Source organism: Colletotrichum navitas (genome assembly GCF_030913465.1).
Source record: "Colletotrichum navitas strain CBS 125086 chromosome Unknown LY79scaffold_5, whole genome shotgun sequence".
NCBI classification, from domain to species: domain Eukaryota; kingdom Fungi; phylum Ascomycota; class Sordariomycetes; order Glomerellales; family Glomerellaceae; genus Colletotrichum; species Colletotrichum navitas.
Window position 1 is genome coordinate 337,207 of NW_026850551.1, and position 20,313 is coordinate 357,519.

The 20,313-nt window shown below is 54.3% G+C and overlaps 6 protein-coding genes across 6 annotated transcripts; 1 reads left to right on the forward strand and 5 right to left on the reverse strand.

The window, feature by feature from the left end:
* Positions 1–770: 770 nt before the first annotated feature.
* Positions 771–1,662, reverse strand: LY79DRAFT_284471 (uncharacterized protein). Its single transcript, XM_060552148.1, has 2 exons — positions 1,317–1,662; positions 771–1,193 (listed from the first exon to the last, which is right to left on the reverse strand). Exons 1-2 carry the CDS (start codon positions 1,452–1,454, stop codon positions 906–908), a joined length of 426 nt encoding a protein of 141 aa, XP_060418967.1. The 5' UTR covers positions 1,455–1,662; the 3' UTR covers positions 771–905.
* Positions 1,663–2,162: 500 nt separating this feature from the next.
* Positions 2,163–2,873, reverse strand: LY79DRAFT_284476 (uncharacterized protein). Its single transcript, XM_060552149.1, has one exon. It carries the CDS (start codon positions 2,713–2,715, stop codon positions 2,248–2,250), a length of 468 nt encoding a protein of 155 aa, XP_060418968.1. The 5' UTR covers positions 2,716–2,873; the 3' UTR covers positions 2,163–2,247.
* Positions 2,874–3,428: 555 nt separating this feature from the next.
* On the reverse strand, positions 3,429–3,837 carry LY79DRAFT_284467 (uncharacterized protein). Its single transcript, XM_060552147.1, has one exon. The coding sequence runs from the start codon at positions 3,742–3,744 to the stop codon at positions 3,535–3,537; it is 210 nt and encodes a 69-aa protein (XP_060418969.1). The 5' UTR covers positions 3,745–3,837; the 3' UTR covers positions 3,429–3,534.
* A 2,058-nt stretch (positions 3,838–5,895) lies between these two features.
* On the reverse strand, positions 5,896–11,680 carry LY79DRAFT_538656 (histidine acid phosphatase). Its single transcript, XM_060556760.1, has 4 exons — positions 10,292–11,680; positions 10,120–10,141; positions 6,482–9,889; positions 5,896–6,417 (listed from the first exon to the last, which is right to left on the reverse strand). Exons 1-4 carry the CDS (start codon positions 11,532–11,534, stop codon positions 6,156–6,158), a joined length of 4,935 nt encoding a protein of 1,644 aa, XP_060418970.1. The 5' UTR covers positions 11,535–11,680; the 3' UTR covers positions 5,896–6,155.
* A 1,620-nt stretch (positions 11,681–13,300) lies between these two features.
* Positions 13,301–15,034, reverse strand: LY79DRAFT_586872 (general substrate transporter; the record flags this gene model as incomplete). The annotated part of the gene is given in 4 exon segments (XM_060560699.1): positions 13,301–14,146; positions 14,162–14,467; positions 14,532–14,857; positions 14,911–15,034. 4 exon segments carry the CDS (start codon positions 15,032–15,034, stop codon positions 13,301–13,303), a joined length of 1,602 nt encoding a protein of 533 aa, XP_060418971.1.
* Positions 15,035–16,304: 1,270 nt separating this feature from the next.
* LY79DRAFT_691207 (WD domain-containing protein) lies at positions 16,305–19,505 on the forward strand (the record flags this gene model as incomplete). The annotated part of the gene is made up of 2 exons (XM_060564743.1): positions 16,305–19,125; positions 19,180–19,505. 2 exons carry the CDS (start codon positions 16,305–16,307, stop codon positions 19,503–19,505), a joined length of 3,147 nt encoding a protein of 1,048 aa, XP_060418972.1.
* Positions 19,506–20,313: the final 808 nt, after the last annotated feature.

Here is a 20,313-nt window from a genome sequence, read left to right on the forward strand (position 1 = left end):
ACGACTATGTGGCTTAGTACTTGGTATACGGTATTCACGTGCATGTGTATGTCGTGGTCCCATTACACTCGGGCTTTGCGGGATCGTGACTCTACGACTCCTCACATCTGCGATACCATTGCTGATTTGTGCGTATCTGTACCTACCAACGGCGGTCAGCCGAAGCAGCGAAGGCGTCTTCTCGGCCCTTCCACGTCTTGACACCTCACCCGACTCGCCCCGAAAGACCCTTGCATCGGGTGCCATGACAAAATGCCTTCTGTCTGCTATGGCCCGGCCCGTTTCTTTTCTTACGGCACACACGCACCCGCACACACTCATGTGCTAGTCACTCCCTAGCCAAGGTACGTAGTGTGCGATGGTGGTGTGGCGCCAAGAGCCATGCATACTAGGTAACTTCTTTAGGAATGACGAATAGTGATGATAATAGTGATGATGTTTGCTTGTTTCTTGATGTAAAAGTGTGGCCGTCTGCCTCGACGCCCCTCCATGTCCTGCACGCCATGCTCCGGCATGAGGCAGCGTGCAGCGCCGCGGCAAGGGATTTGATAGAAAACTCGACTGACAGGGCCCGCAAGAATCTATCCATGTATCGTTCACCTCCAAGCAGACCGCAGCTAGCGACGGAACCGTCATGTATGGGCCCTCTCTTTCGTCTTCCTCTCGTTCCGTCTCTCTCCCATCTGTTGATAGTACAACGGTATGTCACTCGGTTGGTGTAGCACGAACAAGACTGTCGCCGCGACTTGTCATATCCTCTCCGTCAAACTTTGGCAAAGTTCACCGTCCAGACTTTTTCGTCGTAAGTCGTCTTCAGGCAGGAACGGCCCATTTGTCCGCCTGATATTCCTGTTCCTGCTTGGACCAATCATAGTCAACCGGTGTTGTACTCCGACAAGATCAGGTCATCGGAGACCACCCTCCAACGAGTAATTGATCTGGCGCCCGCCTCTCGATTTTGCCTTGGTAATTTGACATCGATCTACATCGCAAGTCACATACCACCGACAAATCTCTGAGATCCCTGTAACTCGGTTGCTGTGTCTTGGGAGTTTGGGTTGCGGCACGCCCGACTTTTCCGCACTAAGCAATATGCCGTGGTGCTGGCAGGCCCCTGCGCTGTCAGGTTGAGCCTCTGTGGGCCGCCCATGTGTGGTACCGGGACGTTGCCGGCAGGCTAAAATTGTCTCCTCCTTGAGGAGGGGTTAGCCTCAACTGCAATGTTTCTGTTTGACATTTAGGGAAGGAACCCTGCCCTGTCTACCCAGCTACAGGGTTGTCTGGCGTGGGCCAGTGAGTTCTGACATGTTACATACCGTACATGGTCCCAAAGTCAATGTGCCCGCGCGCGCGGCTTGAGCAGTAGTTGACAGGATAGGCTTGCAATCAGACGTGACCGGGGGAAGGGAAGCTGCCATAGCCCTTGGAAGAACCGACAGGAGTCTTTTGATCATATCTGTACCACAGCAGGTAATTGGTGGAGTGGTGCACTAGCGGCACGGAGCATCCCCCGTCCCCCGAGCCGTGGGAGTGATTGGCGCGTTCCAAGAATGATACACGTACCATGTGCGGAGCACACTCTGAAGTCGAGTACGACATTCCAATTGGGCACGGCGGCAGTGGATCAAATACAGTACGACCGGGCCTCCGGATGCGCCATCCTTTCTGTCTTCAGACTACCTCTGTCGATAAGCACCTCGACAATCCAGTTAACGGGGGGACCAGGAGGGGATTGCCCAAGTCAGGCCTCCCGGTTGTTCGAGACGCCTGCCAGGCCAGCTTCCACTATGACATTGTAGCTTTTTGACAGAAATAGGGAGCTGTTCGTTGGATACAACTTACAAGGCTGCTTGGACGGTTAGCTAGGCAGTACCTGTGTATGAGTGGGCAGGACATCTCCAGCATCAGTGCCCCTCCGGCATCAAGCGTCCGGCCAATGGCGAAGATCCTGCTCACCGTGTCTTTGCGCCACGGTTCTTCATGCGGCTCAGGGGTTCCAAGACAGGTATGGTGTGTGTGTATGGAAACCGTTCTCGTGCTCCCTCTGCGGGAGTGTTGCCCCGGGAAGGGACCGTAAATGTCGTCTTGACACGCCTCGTTATGCGACAAGATGTGCGTGCGTGCCTCAGCAGCTCTGGATAGGGCACATGCCGTAGGTACAGTACCTGTATCTTGCTGGAAAGCAACTGCCGTTTTGAAGCGAGAAGCATTGTGGCCTCGTCATGCTCTGCGGATGCTGCGTGCGCATCATGAGGTGGTACTTAATGTCCTCAAGGTGACGGCATGGAAGGCGGTTGTGCGCGTGGCATTTGAGTCTTGACCGCATTGAGGCAAAGCCGCAGCAGCTTTGCAAGGTAGCAGTTCGTGGTTTCTGGTTGTGGCAGATCCTTTTGCTTCCTCCTTCGTTGCCCACTTATCGCTCGTCGAGCCAACCCAGAGTCGGATTGCATGCCACCACAAGGATAATTCCCGGACGTACGAAGGACCACAAGGAGGGCATGCCGTCGCGAGATGGCCATTGAAGACAGGGGGCCCGTGTTCCCATTCAGTGGCTGCGCGCGCACGCACGCAGGCACACCAAGGACCCCGAGGAGAGGCTAGAGAGTCTGATGACCCAGGAAATCGTTTGTCCGGGAGACGAAGTGGTCCTATCGACCCCAACGGCTTCAACTGAGCCGCATATCCCAGTTGGGATCGGATGCTATAGATGCTCATAAGCGAGAACCATGGGCTACTGTTACCGTTACCTTCGCTGTTCCTGACTAGGCTTCTCGGGCCAGGAGCCGGGATAGGTCAAGGAGAAAAATGCGGGAAAGTAGATCGTCGACGCTATGGCGACACGGTGAGCAGAACAGTGGATCACCCATCTCCAGGTCACCTGTGGCAAAACCGCCCCACCTCCCCCCTCAAAATTACTGCTCGCGAAAACGGCATCCGACACTGGATCAAACAATCAGGCTGTGTTGCCGAGTTGGCAAACAGCGAGTGTGACCCGGGTTTGAACCCCAGAGCTGGAGTTCTGGGCCCTGTCGATGACAAGCCGAGTGATTCGCTGCGCCGCTCGTAGTTTCCTCGAAAACGATGAAGATTTGGGAAATAGCAGCTTGTCGGCGAAATGCAGTCAATCCATCAGTGAAGTATTCCATTCGAAGGGAACGGCTCCTGGTGCAGCGTATGACATGTCCAGTCAGGTTTGGAGGAAAAGAGGGAACAAAAACAGAGGCCAGGCTAGCTGTTGTTGTCTCCTTGCCTCTGTCCCTCGCTTGAAAGGTGCAAGCGACGATCGAGTTGAATGGCGTCCAATGATGGATGAGCAAGGGTAGCAGTGTGATGAGCAGGCAAGATGACAGCGTTCGGTGTGATGCACTCGAAACAGTAACAGTCTTGAATACAGTCGCTGCGTCTTCATCCGATAACTAGGTACCAAGGTAGGTATACAGACCTACCGATCAAGGCAGCGTCAACCTGTATAACGTGCAATCGGTGCCTGCTTGAGTTGCAGTGTAAGTTCTCGGTCAGAGCTTTGCTGGCAACTCAACCCACATGACGCCGGTGCTGATGGTGGGGATCCTCGGCTGCAAACGTACCAGCTTGGCAGGTGGTGTCGTTACGCGGAGACAATACGGTGCTTTCTGCTTTGTGAGGTGGTAGTGTATGAAAGGGCGAACGAAGGCAGGCGCAACGGACATCCCAACAGTAACAGATATGCTCAGACCAATCCATCAGAGCTCCGAGCAAGCCCATTCATTCATTGGACCTTCCCGCCTCGTCAAAGATGGTAGGAGGAACCTCGGAGCAGCGACTACTACCTAGATAAGGTACTTTGGGTACCCAGGTAGTACGATGTACTTTCCTTCTCGTGGCGGCCCAGACCGACCTGATACTTGCCCCACCCCCCGGATCTGGGGTTCGTTTGGCGACCGTCACATGACTTCAATGCCGTCCCGGCTTTGACCTGTCACTAGGTACGTCGAGGTATCTACCTTGGTAGGTGCCACAACGTGCATCTCACAAGCCTCGCCAGCCTCAGCCAAGCCCAACACTGTTGTCGAGACTCGAGAGAAAGGCCACAGCAGAGCATCTTACTGCTCACTATGCTTGTCAGCTATGAGCAATCGATGCCCAATCTACAGTGTCTCCTTGGAGCTGTGGCGATGGATTCGAAGCTTACCTATCCGGGCCAGTTTTGGCATGTCCTGAAAGATCATGCCCACCCAGTAGCGGTTTGCCCCTGATTGAACAAGCCCAACTTCGAGCCACAGCCTGCTCTCTGCAGTGCTCCTTCTCCTCCTCCTCACTGCTTCTCCACTTCTAGGCTAATTGAAACCGACATGGGTACTCAAGTGTGATTCGATGATGCCGCCGGCGAGAATCATCACACGTGGCGAAGTCGGGACGTTTGCCTTCACACCCACCATCTCGACGAAGCGAGAGCAATTCCATGGTATGTACTGTGTTTTCATCTAGAAATCTTCCATTATGGCGTTGGGTATCCTTGAATACGTACCTCAGTCATGGTGTGTTGCATTCTCGACAGGTAAACAGCATATCTAAAGCCTCGAGCTAATGCGGTGGTAGCAAGCATGCAAATGCACTACTACTGTTGTGACGGCCAAGATCTGCATCTAGCCACAAGGGGCAGCCTGCATCCTAGAACCAGTTCCCGGATTTCCTGCCTATGGTGGTTCCATCTTTCTCCCCCAAGGCCCGATTTGTAGAACGGCCCATTCACACAACACACAGTGCACATCGCCACAGGTTCATGGGCAACAACGACAAGTCCCTCTACCGATGCCCGTCTCTCAAGCCAAGTCTTCGCCGGGGCCCGGCCCCCGATTCTAGGCTCCGGAGGACATGCCGAGATTCTCTATTTCGTCCCAAATCCAAGTGGATTGAAAGACCCTGCTCCGGGGCACCATCTAGTGCTCTCCGCTTCTACCTTTCAAATACCACTCTCCCAAGACCTGGCCAATGAGTTTCAGCTCGTTCCGCTGTTTGGTGATGTAACAATGCGCTCGACTTAGCCAGGTCGCCCACGTCACTATGACCGACAAAAACCGGCCAGCTGATAGACGCCTCGTTTCGTCAGCAACAGATACCACCAATCGACGGCTTTGCTTTCTCGTCAGTCATGGCAGCCAGCTCGGCAGGGGTCTTGTCCTAATACATCACTCATCCTGCAGAAAAGAAAAGATCTTCATTCGACGTTTGTTCGCGGCCTGCCCCAACGAAAAAGATCCGCCTCATGGAATTCCCACGGAGTCAGCGGTTTCGAGATGTCGAAGAAAAGAATACATGGGCCCAATACACCATTTCCTGGTCCATAAGTGAAGATAGCACGCCCGTCCTCTCAAGACCATCATCATCTTGCTATTGGCAGGTATTAACCTCCGCAATCTCATCCTTAACACCCACCTTAAGGCCCACGTATCCATTCTCGACTGATCAATGGGGGCCTGCTTGGAGTGAACTGGGTAGCCCTGCGTCTTGAGGCGTACGATTCTCACGTATCACGAGCGAAGACAGCCGGCCTGTGTGAAGGGTCTGTTCGGTCCAACAGACACGATCCCGGTGATTTCGAAGTTGCTAGGGATCGTGACCGGCTTAGGCCCTTGTTCGACTAGCCCTCCGGCAGAGAGTCTCCTCACCTCTCGTAGCACTTTGGCCCAGCATCTTGGACGGGGACCAAGAATGCAATCGGGCAACTCATGAATTCACCACAGGGGGGGGTTGCAGAAATGCCGTGTGCCGTAAGCCATCTTCTTGTCTGATCTGTCATGGACATTACGAGGTGCGATACTGCTGCTCGCTGCCGTAGCATTGGGACCGCGCCATCAATGGAACCTAGGTAGGTACTCTGTCCGACTCATCTAGGGGACTTGGTGACTTCACATTTAGCTTCTGGGGACAGCCCAAGCCGCGTGGCGCCTCAAAGTCAACTCAAGACAATGCGAAATATCGTCACACTCTTGTTAAATTTAGAAAAGCCATGCTTTTGAGGGTGTTATGCTATGGTGCGCCTAAACTTACTGCCCCTGACTACTGTTCCATTCCTGCTGTTGTTCTGTATGTGATATTGATCATCATTACCCGGGAGGCGTATGTGCAACTTCATCGCTCGCTCGACTCCGCCGCCTGAGGGATGGTATCCGCACTTAACCTGTAACCGGCTCTTCGGGCTCCATGGCAACGGACGAGGCCGACGCGAGGGCTTGGCCGGCCTCTACGAGCAGCTCAGGCTCGGCCTTGGCCTCGTCCTCCTTCTGTGTGACAGCTGCCTGTGCCGGTGTTGACTTCGGCTTGGGGTGTAATGCCTTCATCTCCAGACCCTCACTGTCACTATCGCGTCTCTCATGGTCCTCGAAGGAGAAGAGATCCGATAAGTTGATTGCGAGGAACGTCTTGGGGAGCTTGACTCTGCGACGGTCGTTAGCAGCACGTTCAAGCGCCGACAGGGCAAAAGCCTTCGGCGGCGACTCACTGGTTGAATTTGGCCCTCAGAGTGCGAATCACTTGCATCCAATCGCCGTGAGGGGTCAGGCTGCGGCGTGGAGCGCAGCTGATGCAGTGCTTGCTATCCAGTTGTACATCAAGAGGGTCGAAGACGTGGCATCCAGGACTGATGGTGATTCTGATGCTATAGGCAAAGGTCTGCTCTTCTCCGCCATCGGGTGTGTCGGCAGGGGCCTTGGTCTCGGATTCGTACAACTCGAAGCAAATCTGAGAAAGGTAGTCGAGCTCAGGAATGGTGCTTCGCTTAATCTTAGTCTCGATGCCTCCTTCAAAGATGCAGTTAAGCAGTGTGTAAATATGGGACTCCTTGGTGAAGTAGAAGAAAGATTTGGCGTCGTTCGACGCTTGCATCTCTTCGAGATCCTGAACGATCTCCTTGAGCAGGGGCAGTGACGTCAGGAGACCTATCTCGAGTTTTTCGCCATCGGAGATGCCGTACTCTTGGGGGCAAATGAAGTCAAAGAGCACCTTAGCGAGTTGGTATAATTCCCGGAGAGGTTCGAACCGAGCGTCAGTCTTTGCCTTGGTCTGAGTGTTCCCCTTGTAAAGGTGAAAGTACTGTTCCGGCGGGGCTGCTTCGGCGTGTCGCAAGCCGTTAAGGAAGGATCGCCGTCGGAAGATGCGTCTGACAGAGGTCGAGCTTTTATTGGCTTCGCTCTTATCTGCCTTGTCGCTGGATCCCGAACCGTCCCGCCGCTCCTCGCGGGAGTCTAGCGACGATTTGCCCTCATCCGAGGCCTTGTCAGTAGCTTTGCCATCCTTGCTACCCTCTTTGGTACCCTCTCTGCTTTCCTTCTCCTTGATGCCGTACTCTTCCTCCAACATGGCCTTGGGTGGCGTGAAGACCCATTCCAAGAACTGCCGATTGTGCAGGGCATCGAACTTCATTGTGTCGTAGAGTTCTGAAATCTTGCTAGGATCGACCTTGTCCCCGTCGCAGAACTCGGCGAAAAGTTTCTCCCAGCGCTCCCGAAAGAGTTCTGCATCCTCGCCACAGCACCATCTAGGTTGGATATTGCTCACCGCGTTTGCTTGGGACAGTGACGATGATGTCGAGCCTGTCGAGACCGAGCTGTCCCCGTTGGCAGGCTTCTCTGTACCGGGGTTTGCAATGGCATTGTTCAATGACGCAACGGCACTGCCGTTATGCAGCTTCGTGTAGTTATAGTGCATTACGCGGCGATGGAAGTTCATCAACTGGACAACGCGAGTCTGGACCTCTGACGGTTCCGGCATTTTCTCTGGCCAGGCAAATTGAGGAGGTCGCTCATTGCCCTTACGCAGGAGACCCTTCAGCTTCTTCTTGACCTTATCCATCTCGTCCTTAGCGGCATTCGAGTCGTCAAGCAAATCTTTGCGGATCGTTATGAAGTCTTCGGGAAGATCTTTGCGGTCGAGGAAGGCAGAAGCCCAGATCTGCGCACTGGTGGTAACTCGACGCTCGGAGCTGCTGAAAACGTGAACCTCATCCAGCACGTCACGATTCAGCAAGTTGAAGTCGTTTCTCATGTTCTCGCCAAGCTCCTGGGCCTGGTACCGTGCTGAGTGAGTGGGCTCACCGCCCCACTTCACAATGAGCTGAAGCTTGTCCAGGACCAGACTCTCCTCCGCTGCCGTGATGCGGGACATGGTGACACCAGAGAGAGAATCATGCCTCTTCGGCGGCATCCTCACTGGCGAAGAGTTTTCTGTCTTAGTAACGGCGTCTTCGGGCTTTTCCGCGAAATCTGTCTCGACGCCCTCTTTCAAGACCTGTGAGAGCTCGTCACCTGATGAAACGGCAATTTCTTCTGTCTTCTTCTTTCGGAACATGGGCTTGATCTGCACCTTGGTGCCGGCCCACCCGCCCTTCTTGACCAGGACGTTGCGGAGAGACTTGAGCTTGTTACGATCCTCCACGCCCGCCCTCAATGCAACATCAACGGCCTGCAACACGCTAGCCAAGGCTGCCTCGCCAATGAGCAGCACCTCCTCCTGGTGGCCTTTAAGGAGTTCAATAAAAGGGGCTGTGTGGAAGGTGAACTTGTACTTCTGCTTCGGAGTACGGTCCGCGTGTCGAATGACAGACACAATACCCTTGAGTTTCCAAGAGTGCTTTGGCGGTGGCGGTGGCACGGGAGTCTCTTCAGGCGGCGGTCCCGTTCCCTCTCCTTTCAACGAAGGCGCGGCAGACGGTGTGGCTGATCCTGATGTGGACGGAACACTTGCTACGACAGGGTCGACCAGAGGAGGTGGGGGTGGGAGTGTCGGACTTGTGCACGAGCTTGTGACGGACGAGTTGAGTGCGCTATCTGACTTTTGGGTGGCTACACTCGTAGGCGCGTGCTTCGGTTCCTGTGGCAGTTTCTCGGAGATGGCTGAGATACTCGTTACGGATTTGTTCTTGGCCGGTGGCACAGGAATTGGCTGAGACTCCTTGTCCTTGCCTCGCGAGGCCAGCGGGTCGGCAATGTCCGAAGGTGATGGGGATGGCGCGGGGGAGGTCACGCCGCCTCTCCGAAGTCTCTCCTTAACAAAGACGTCCTTGAGAATGTTGGCGCAATGGTCGTAGTAATCGTCATTGTCCTTGACAAAACTCCAACCGTTGACGTCAATCACATAGCTTTTACCGCCAGCCCTCAAGAAGTCGAAGCCACAAACTCTCTGGCCGAAGGAGGTCGAGATCTTGCTGGCAATTTCCTTTTCTTCGGGATCCAGGGCCGTCACATACCGTAGCTCCTTGCCATGCGTGTTACGCCTGACAACACCATCGACGACGGGCGATTTGCGAGTCTCGGCATGGCAGTAGTTGGGCCCAACAGTGTAGGCCTTGACGTCCTCAGCGTTGTCGACTCGCATAAACTTTTCGTAGATGTAGCTGTTCTCCGGTTCCAGAATTGCGCGGGGAATGTTCAGGTCCGGGTCGTATTCCGAGCTCTTGTTGCCGATTTTCCGAAAGAGCCTGCGGGCGCCGCCGCCGGTGGACTTGGGGAAGTAGATGATGATATTGTGGTCCTCGCCGCTGACGGGCTTCTCTACGAATGGCTTCTTGAGTAGAGTGCCGTCTACGCTGAGAATGTCGCCGTCGTCAAGCAATTCGACCTTGCGAGGTAACCTGTTGTATCCCAACTCTTCGGGGTCCAGAGTGATACCAGTAACCTCCTTGATATGCTTAGCTGTATCGGGGGTTAGGATCTTGGGGCCGCCGTCGCGGTTCACCTCGATTCGACCTGGAGTAGGAACACCAATGCGATCGAGAATGTTCAAGCAAAGACGGCGATCCCAGAGAATTTTTTGCATCGGCACATCGTTCACACAGAATGGTTTCCGTGCCTTGACGTACGCAATGGCCTTGTCCAAAGGGAAGCCATCCGAATAGAATGAGATTAGGTAGTCGCTGATAAGAGTGTTAGCAGGAGTTTTTTCAAAGTACACAACATACACAATATTGCGACGTGATGGCTGGAAAAGTTCAGGGGCAGCATCGTCGGTGTGCATCAACAGCTTGACAATGTTGGTGGTGGAGGGGAATTCCTGTGATGGCACACTTGGCTGACGAGATCGAAGCTATGCTGTTTTGGCTCACCGAGCCACCTGGGCGAAACAGAAGAAACAATCCAAACTTACCACATAGGCCAGTTCTCAACCTCTGCGAAAGGAAGGGAAAAATTGGTTAGCCATCTATGCTCAATAAAACGCATGCTCTCGATTTACACGTCCTCCCTTATGACCATGTTTCTTTCGTATTTGTAATTCTCCAGTTTTTTGAGAAAAGTTTTGAGGGGAATGCAGCGCTCACCTTCGTCCAGGATGACCTTGTCGCCAAACACGACGACGTCGAACTCGCGGTTCACAATGAGGCGATTCAGTATGTTTCTGCTAGGCTTGCTACGAGCCTTGACGTCCAAAGCGCAGACCCCAATGACACCCCACGGCGCCGGCTTGACTGCAGGTGCATTAGAGCTTGTTGGCACACGTTGTCGCGGCGCGCTTGTATCTCTTGACTGACCCTCTTCTTTCTCCTTGTTGCTGGTGTTACTGTGGAAGAGCCCTCGATCGCTGCTGGGGCTATGGCTGCTAGCGCCAGTGCTCGCGCTGAGCCTGCGCTTATTTCGGCTACGAGAGCGAGTGGGCTGAGGCCGCTCGGGGCGAGGACGCTTGACGACATCGTGGTGAGCATGGGTGTTGGTATCGCGCGGCGTCAAGTGATGGCCGCCCGGGGCGGAATTGCCATGCTGCCCGTTGGAGGAGGTGGTGACGGTAACATTGGAGACCTCGGCGCCGGGCTGAGAGGCGTTCGTGACAGGTTTTCCCGACGACATGATGCCGGAAACGGAGCGCGAAGGGCCGCTGTCGGAGCCGTTGGTCGAAGCTGCAGAGGACTGGGTGGCGGGAGCAGAAGAGGGAAGGACACCGCGGGCCGAGGCCAGCGAGTAGACGGAGAAGATGCTGGAGACGGAAGTGCGCTTTTGTTCCGACTCGGAAGAAAACGAGGTGCGAGTTGTCAGGGCGGTGGAATCTGGGTGGTGCTGGCTGGACCCAGACATGAGGCGTGGGGTATCGAGGTCGTCGGCGTCGGCAAACTGGAGAGCGGAGTCGCTCCAAGCGTCGAGTGAGTTGTTGGATTCGCGGCGACGACGGCAGAGAGAGGTTCGAGGACTTTTCAAGGGAAGCGAAGAGGGCGAGGGCTTGGAGAGGTTGGCAGTAGCAGAGTGGGCGTCGGTCGTTCCAGGCTCAGCATGTCGGCTCTTCCTGCTGGCGGTGGAAGGGATGTTGAGAGAGTGAGAGACAGAGCGGCCCGGCCTGGATCGCGGAGGTATCTCGGTAGGCGCAGAGGTGTTGTTCACGGCAGAGTGAGAGGACGACAATGAGGAATAAGGGTTGGGATTGAGAGGAGAGGCAGGTGCAGGTGCGGGTGCGGGTGCGGGTGCAGGTGCGGATGCGGATGTGGGTGCAACAGCAGTAGGAGAAGCAGGCGCGGTGAAGGAAGTCGAGCGAGCACTATCTACAGATGACTGGGGGTTAAAATTCAGTCGGTCCATGGTACCGGATGCGACAAGACAAGAGCGATCAGACAAGATTAGGGAAGGGGGAGGGGAGCGAATGCTGACTCAAGGAATTGCTGAACCGTAAACCGTGGACACTAGAACCTTGCTGCTTTCTGCCTTCTCTCTCTCTCTCTCTCTTTTTTTTTTTTTTTTTTTTTTGTGCTCGTGCTCTTTGTGACGATGTTTTGTTCCTTAACCGGCACTGAAGCGGCGGGGGCGGCGACCCTAAGAAACGGGTGCGGAATAGGATGGAGTAAGTAGCAGACTCTTCTCTTTTTTTCCCCTCCTTCTTCTTTCCAATGCGTGCGTGTGTTGTCTAAGCGCCAGAAGCAACAAGAACTACGGCAACAGGTTTTTGGAATTCAAGGAACAGATAACAACGTTATTGCAGCATCTAGACGAAAGGTAGGTAGGTAGTTGGATACATGGGTAGTAAGTAGTCTTGGAGATGACGAGGGACTGAGGTGAAGAAAGCGACGCCAGATGTCCAATTGCCCTCCTCATTGGACAGCGAAAGGGAGGGAGAAAGAGTGGAAGGTTTGGGGTCACGCGACAGGGATCTCTTGCCTTCTTGTCTCCCAGGGTTCGCTTTTGGATACGATACGTATCTCACCTTACACCAATCATGCTTTCGGACAGCCACGACAACAATTGCAATACAAAAATGCGATGCAGCAGCTGCAGCTCAGTTATCAACTTGATGCCTGTGCCAAGACATGGCAGAAGCGGCAAACACACAGACAGGTTAGAACAGTTTTGGTAGTAGAAAGTTTTGTTCTGCACACAGAAATATACCCTCATGAACATTTGTTGTAGAAACCCAGTGAGACCAAGACATAGGTATACAATTTACACATATAGGTACAAGTCTAGGTACTTGAGTATATGCGCATATACCTAAGCCTGTCTACCTATGTACAAGTACCTGTATACATACATGCGTACAAGTCCACACACGCACTGGAAAGGGGAGGAGGCATGGTGGAAAGGGAAGGAAACAAATAGAGAATACTTTTTTTAAAAAAAAAGGTTAAAAAAAAAAAAAGTCCGGTCTTTGGTGGGGCTGAAATGCGATGACGTAGCTTATGACCCTGCACTTGTCAGAAGTGCAGTGACTTGTCGTAATGCAAATTAACTAATACTGTAGCCAGCGTTCAACAGCAGACGCCGCAAACTGCCCAAGTCAGATTTGACCTTTGACGCTACGCCTAAAGGCAAACGAGACCACCAAAACGCAGCTCCTGACACGTCAACGCCATCACTATGAACACAGGCCGCTTCGTTCGTTATCAGCCTACTTGTCCCTGCTTTTTGTCTCTCCTCCCTCGGCACAGCAAACCACATGTGCACCAAGAAGAAAACAAAAAGAAAATGAAAGGAAAAAAAGGACAATGTGTTGCACATACTAACTGTACCTATGCTGCCAGGTACATTAGATACACTCAATCATCTATAGGTAGATGGTCCACTACAGATAAGTACACTACAACTACGCATTGAAACGGTAGTCCTAGTCACTTCACTGATTTCTTACAGGGCATGTCGAAGAGGGTCAAATGTACACGGTACCTTTTTCTTGCATCTATTTCAACGCTTCAACTTGATTCGAGCTAGCTGGGCTTACAGCTAGAGTATATACTACTATTAGGACGACAAGCACGTGATAAAAGCCCTTCATATAATCGCCTTCAAGCGGACAACCCACCTTGCAACGGCGTGGTCCGCTATTCAAATTTCGTCTCGGTACGCCCTACATCACCTCACGAAACATGTGTCACGGTGGCTTTTCCGTCTTGTGTCTCCTCGTCTGTCGTCGCTGGCGCCCCGGCAAGATCTTCCCTCTTGGGATACGCAACCTTGTGCACGGTATACCACGGCCGGTTGAAGAGGCTCTCCATCGACTCCAGAGACCTGCCTGAAGTTTCCGGCATCGCCAAATAGACATAGACGAGGGAGACAGGGCAGATGGGAGCGAAGAAGACGAAGGCGCCATACCGCTCCGTCGCCGCCAAGAGGGAGGGCATGGCACGCGAGCAGCCAAAGTAGAAGGCCCAATGGAACGCCATGAGCACCGATACGCAGAGCGACCTGATCCGGATGGGGAAACCCTCCGCGCTGACAAGGTACGGGATCGAGAACCACCCGATCGACCACGCGATTGCGTGGATATAGATGACCACGATGGATGCCTCGCTTGCCCGCCGTGACGCCGGGCTGGCCGAGATCTCCTCGGCGCTGCGGCCGTTGGTGACCTTGAGGTAGATGCCCACGAACAAGAGAGTGATGATCTGCATCGTGATACCGGTTATGAGCGACCGTCGTCGGCCGATGAAGTCAATAACGAAGACGAAGAAGACCAGCATCGAGACGAACTTGACGATAGCGTACACTCCGGTCGCCAGAAGACGGCCTTCTTCTCCCTGTATGCCGAGGTACCCAAAGATGGAAGGGCTATACTGCGTGATGGCGTTCGCCCCGGACCATTGCGAGAAGAGGTGGGTGAGAAACCTGAGGATGAAGCGCCGCCTGTTGGGCATGTTCGTCCACGTCTCCTTGGCAAGGTCCAGGACTGACGCGCCCGCCACGGTCTCCATCTCGTGCAGAAGCTAGACCTCCATGACCGGGAACTCTTCCCGCACGTAGGGGTGATCCGCGGGGAGTTTTCTGAAGTCGCAGAGAACCCTCATGGCCTCGGCGGGCTTGCCCCTCGACAGGAGGAAGCGGGCCGACTCGGGGGTCAAGAACGTTCTCAGGCCCCACAGGACCGCTGGAACGATTTGCAAGGCCGTCGGCAGTTGCCATCGCGTCTGGGTTCCGGCAAAGTGCTTCGTGATCCCGTAGTTGAAGAAGAATCCAAAAACGACGCCGAGCTGTTGGCAGCAAGTGTATTGGAGCGTCAAGAGACCGCGGATCAAGCGGGGAGCAATCTGGTGGTTAAACTGTTAGCGAACTGTTGCAGACCCGGCATTGCAGTGGCCATGTATGACGTACTTCTGAGATGTAAACTGGCGGCAGCACCGTTGTGGCACCAATGCCCATACCAGTGACGACGCGCGATACATACAATCCCGCCAAGCTGCCAGACGAGAACGTTTGGCCAAGGATACCGGTAATGTAGACCAGGGTGAATATCTGCAGGGTCAGCTTGCGGCCAAGCTTCTCAGTGAGCTTGACACAAGCGAGACACCCGAACACTACGCCGGCCGTAGCGATTGCCACGATCCACCCCTTTGTGTTGGAGTATTCGCTATCGGACTGCTGGTCGACCCCAAACCATTTCTTGAACACTGCCATCGTTACGAGTGAGGCTATGTTACCTGGTACGATCCATAGTCAGCCAACGCCCCATCGGTTCGCCCTACGTTCCTACCTTCATCAAACCCCTTGACAACTCCTAAGAAACTCCATATCAAAGTACACCCGAACAGGTACCAGTTGAAAATCTCCCTCGGGCTGTTTCTGACGGCGGCGATTGTGGCACTGATCAAAAACATGGCGCAAAATTGGGGACTACTGCTTGGAAAAGGTGACAGTATGAGCACGTCTGAATTTCCGCCGTGTGAAAGGGAAACTCAAGCTTTTGCTAAGATAAAGGGGGAAAGACTTGGCTAAAGCGGTGGCACTCAGGAGTCAAGCAGTTGACCATTTCAAACAATCCCCAGATTCCTACTCCGCAATGCGGGGGGGGGGGGGGGGGGGGGGGGGGCTCTGGGGTACAATCCAAATCTGATATTGTGTTCGCCTAAACACATTGTATTAGTTTTTTGACCAGGGAGGGTGGTGAACAAAGTCAGCCGCCTCCGTCGGACTGGCTCCGTGGTCTCCCACCGGACCACGTCCGTAGTATCGTGCAAGACGACACCCCTGCCACTCTGTCCCAGCTCTGTGGCCGTAATCGGCTCATAGACACAATATCCATTCTGCATGTACTTTCTCACGTGCCCATCATGTATGTAGTCTACCTCATTATAGGCCACAACGGGTGTCAGGATGGCTGTGTCATAATTGCTCGTGCTACGCTAAGCACAATGGTATGGTCAAAGTTACTGAGAGCCAACTCTTTTTTATTTATTTAAAATGTCTTGCACTGTCTCTACGTATAATAATATACCAGCCGACCTCTATATATCTACCATACCTAAGATACCTAGGCACCAGCGATTACATAGCTGGTCAGTTTCGAGTACAGGTAAAGCGACGTAGGCGAATTCGTATTTCAAAATAGCACTATCCGTAACATCTTCCTCGACTACTCTCTGAACCCGTGAAAACCTTAAGAACGCATTGCTTAATTACTCTAACCCTAGTCCTACATCTAACCCTAACTCCAATGCTTCTAATACTTACCTCTCACCCTATGTGTCTTTTTTTCTTTTCTACATCCTAAATGCCTTTTTCTTTTCTTTTTTCAGAGAGACATCTGGTGATGTGAGTTGTTAGTGCACTTTCATGGGCAAAGCTATAACTTCTTTCTTATAGAGTGCCTCTTACTAGAAGCGGTTAGATGCCGGAGCTGTGTCCCACCCTTAATCGCTTGAAGGACCCCACCGGCTCAACCCCGGTGAAAAATAACGTCCGCGATAAGATAAGAACCCTCGTTCGAAAAGGTCCAGAGTCCCTCGAAAAAAATCTCGGGGCGCGACCTTGACATCAACGGGAATCAAGGCCCCAAAGGAACCAGCGTCCGATTCGTAAAGTTCCACATGCCTTCCACAATGCCTCACTCAGAGAACGAGGGGCCTCTGGTCAAGCGCCAGAAACTCAATGTCGTTTCCAAGCCTGCGGCGGCCATGCGCCAGTCTTCCCGCATCTTCGCACCCTTTCGAGTTTGGCTCCCCTCCTTCCGTGAATTTATTGCCTTCTAACGCTAATGTTTCAACACAGACTGTCGGTCTTGTATCCCCCACAAATGTTCCATTCACCTCGATCCCTCTCGGAAAGACGACGTTCCAGATCACAACATCCGTTGGAAGAGCTCTGCAGACCTATGACCTGAAGAGAGGTCTCAACCTGGTCTTCGTCACTCGTCCCCAGACCCCCGCCGACATAACGGCCACGCTCGCTTGGAAGGAAAAGGTTTTCGCAGCATGGGGTGATGTCAGGAAGGGCGAGAAGCAGGGCCTCTGGGCCTTCAAGCGCGGGAAGAAAGTTGAGGAACTCGAAATCCCCGAGGATCTCAATGAACCTATTCAACAGATCCTGATCTTCGGTTCATGGATTGTTGGATGCGCGGTGACGAGACTCGAGGTATGGAAGTCGGCAACCTTGGAGCATTACACTACGCTCTACACTATGGCTGGCAAGAAGGGCGCCAATGAAATCACCGGCGGTATCACCAACATGCCCACCTACCTCAACAAGATCTTTGTCGGTCGCAAGGACGGCTGGGTCGAAATTTGGAACGTGAGCACCGGCAAGCTCATCTACACCATTCTTCCGCCCACCCCTGACTGCGGCGCTGTTACCTGCATTCAGCCCACTACCGCTCTTTCGCTCCTGGCTATCGCCTATGCCAATGGCAACCTGGTGATCCAGAACATCCTAACAGACAAGACCATCATTCAGCTCAACGCCGGTCACGAGGACGAGCCCGTTACCTCCATTTCCTTCAGATCCGATGGTATGGGAGCAGGCGATGATGGCAGAAAAGATGGCGTGATGGCGACTGCCACGGCTGCAACAGGAGATGTTACGTTCTGGGACCTGAACAACGGAGGCAGGGTAATGGGTGTTCTGCGCAGTGCGCATAACCCTCCGTCTGGAAATGGCCCTCTTGTGCGGGGAGGCGTTAGCAAAGTGGAGTTTCTGTCGGGTCAACCCGTCGTTGTCACAAGCGGGCGCGATAACTCTTTGAAGACTTGGATCTTTGACGAGACTCCTTTCTCGGCAATCCCGCGCATTCTGCACCAACGCAGCGGACACGCTGCCCCTGTCAAATGCCTGCAGTTCCTGCCCTCCGATTTCGAAGGTGCTGATGCAGGCAACAAGTGGCTACTCAGTGGTGGCCAGGATCGAAGTCTCTGGGGCTGGAGTATGCGCCGCGACGGCCAGAGTACCGAACTCAGCCAAGGAAACATCCGCAAGATGGCCAAGAAGACTGGAATTCTGTCTAACAAGGCTCTCGCACGCGGCCCCACAACAACTCTGGAAGATCTGAAGGCCCCCGAGATCACATGCATTGCCAGCTCTCTCAACCGCGACGGCGGTATGGGCGCCATGCCCGGCAACCAGCCTATCTGGCAGAAGCATAGGGACCCGAAGAAGAAGCTGGACGCCGAAGTCAGCGGGGCGACGGGCTGGGAGAGCGTTGTGACAGCACACAAGAATGATGCATATGCCCGTACATGGTTCTGGGGTCGCAAGAAGGCCGGTCGGTGGGCATTCCCCACGGGCGATGGTTCCCATGTTTCTACGATCGCGATTAGCCCCTGCGGCACGTTCGCCCTGGTTGGCTCCGTGGAGGGTGGTCTCGACATGTACAACCTGCAGTCTGGCCTCCACCGTCAGCGCTTCCCCTCCAAGCTTACTCCCGCACAGGCCAGGGCGATGAAAATGCAGCAGCTGAAGCAAGCCGACAACGTCGTGCAGCTCCACACCGAGAAGGACAGCAACTTCGCGCCCGGCACCGGCAGACACACGAAGGCGATCACAGGCATTGTGGTAGACTCCATGAACAAGAACGTCATCACGTGCTCTCTCGACGGCAAAATCAAGTTCTGGGACTTCCTCACAGGCAACCTCGTTCACCAGATCGACTGGGCACCGATGACCGCCATCACGGGTTGCAGATATCACGCAGCCAACGACCTGATGGCCTTTTCCTGCGACGATAACTCCATTCGTGTCGTCGACCTGGAAACCAAGAGGACGATCAGAGAATTCTGGGGCTGTCAGGGCGCCATCAATGACTTCTGCTTCTCCAATGACGGCCGCTGGGTTATCGCTGCCTCGCAGGACTGCGTCATCAGAGTCTGGGACCTACCCACAAGCCATCTCATCGACGCCATCCGTCTCGAGAAGCCTTGCACGGCGCTGGCAATGTCGTCCACCGGCGAATACCTCGCCGCGACAATCGAGAACGAGCTCGGCGTCGCCATCTGGACTAACAAGACCCTCTTTACGCACGTCCCTACGCGGCAAGTTTCTGACAAAGAAGCCGCGCTGCTCACGGGTCCTACGACATCCGGCGAGGGCGGCGAGGGTATGTTGGAGGCGGCCTTTAACGGGGACGAGGCGGACGCCGAGGACGAGACGATCGTTGCGCCGACCGTGGACCAGCTCAGCGCCGACCTGACGACGCTCTCTCTGGTTCCCAAGAGCCGTTGGCAGACGCTCCTTCACCTGGACCTTATCAAGCAGCGCAACAAGCCCATCGAAGCGCCCAAAGCCCCGGAGAAGGCGCCTTTCTTCCTCCCCTCTGTCGGCTCCGGCAAGCTGCCGCAGCAGGCAAACCTGCTCGAGGGCATTGCAGCCTCTGAGGCCGATGCCGCCACGGAGTCCAAGTCCCGCATCACCAAGCTCGAACGCGGCCGCATGCAGGAAGTGTTCACCAGCAAGCTCAACGACGGCGCCGCTTCAGGCGACTGTAAGTTATACATTATCCCCATCGCATTAGTAACACATGCTGACGTTCCAATAGTCGACGACTTCATCTCTCACCTCAAGTCTCTCTCCCCCTCGACCGCGGACCTTGAGCTTCGCTCCCTCTCGCCCGAGGACAACGGCCTCCTCTACTTTGTTCGTGCGCTCACGAGCCGCCTCATGGCCCGCCGCGACTACGAGCTCGTCCAGGCCTGGATGACGGTGTTTCTCCGCCTGCACTTTGACCTTGTCATGGCCGACGCGCAACTGCTCGAGGCGCTTCGCGAGTGGAAGGCCCTGCAGGAGCGCGAGGCAGGACGGCTCGACGACCTGGTGGGCTACTGCAGCGGTGTCGTCGGCTTCCTGCGTAGTCCCAGGGCGTAAAGTATGAGGGGTTGTTATTATCGTTGCAGATAGTGAAAAGATGGAGGGATGGCGTCAAAAGGCAAACACCATTTAAGAGAAGGGAGACACGAGTTGTGTAGCAGGCATTGATCTGGCTTTAATATAATCTCAATACCCGCATCAAAGGTTTTTAGGGCAACAATACCCAACTTCTCGTATGGTGGAAAGAGCTCTCACCGGTATCCGCTGCTTCTTCCGGGCCCTAATGTTGATTAGTGTCCCCTAGTAACTTATGTTTGTTGGACAACCGAAGCCCAGCTCGAAAGGCTTCAGGAATTCCGATTTCTGCCTTGGCGGCCCCGGGGGCTGGCCGACTGATTCACTAGTTCGGCCAGAGCGCTGGTTCCTCAGGACGGAGGGGGGTAGGGGGAATAGGGTTGCGTGCTCAGGCGATCCCGGCTCGCCTCGGTCAAGAGGGCACCGAAAGGCGGCAGTGGGAGATGCGACTTTCTGGTTATGCAGAGAAGGTCGTGTTTCCCTTGTCGCGTCACCGGGCCGGGCGCCCCCCACCCCGGGCATTTCACCTCAATCAGTCCCTCAACTCGAGCGAACAATTGGGTCATGATGTTCGCCCGCGCAGCCCTGGTGCCTCGCTCTCTCACGCTATGATGCTTATACTGTATTTTTCCGACTGTGTTTAGAGTATCATTGTGTCCCTGCGCGAGCTTAGGTGGGATCACCTTGGATACGTACCTCAGTATACATCGCCGCCCCTGCCTGCCAAAGGTGGCCATCACAAGCCTCTAAAGCCCTGTCCAACTTTATCCCCGCCTACCTTAAGCGAAGG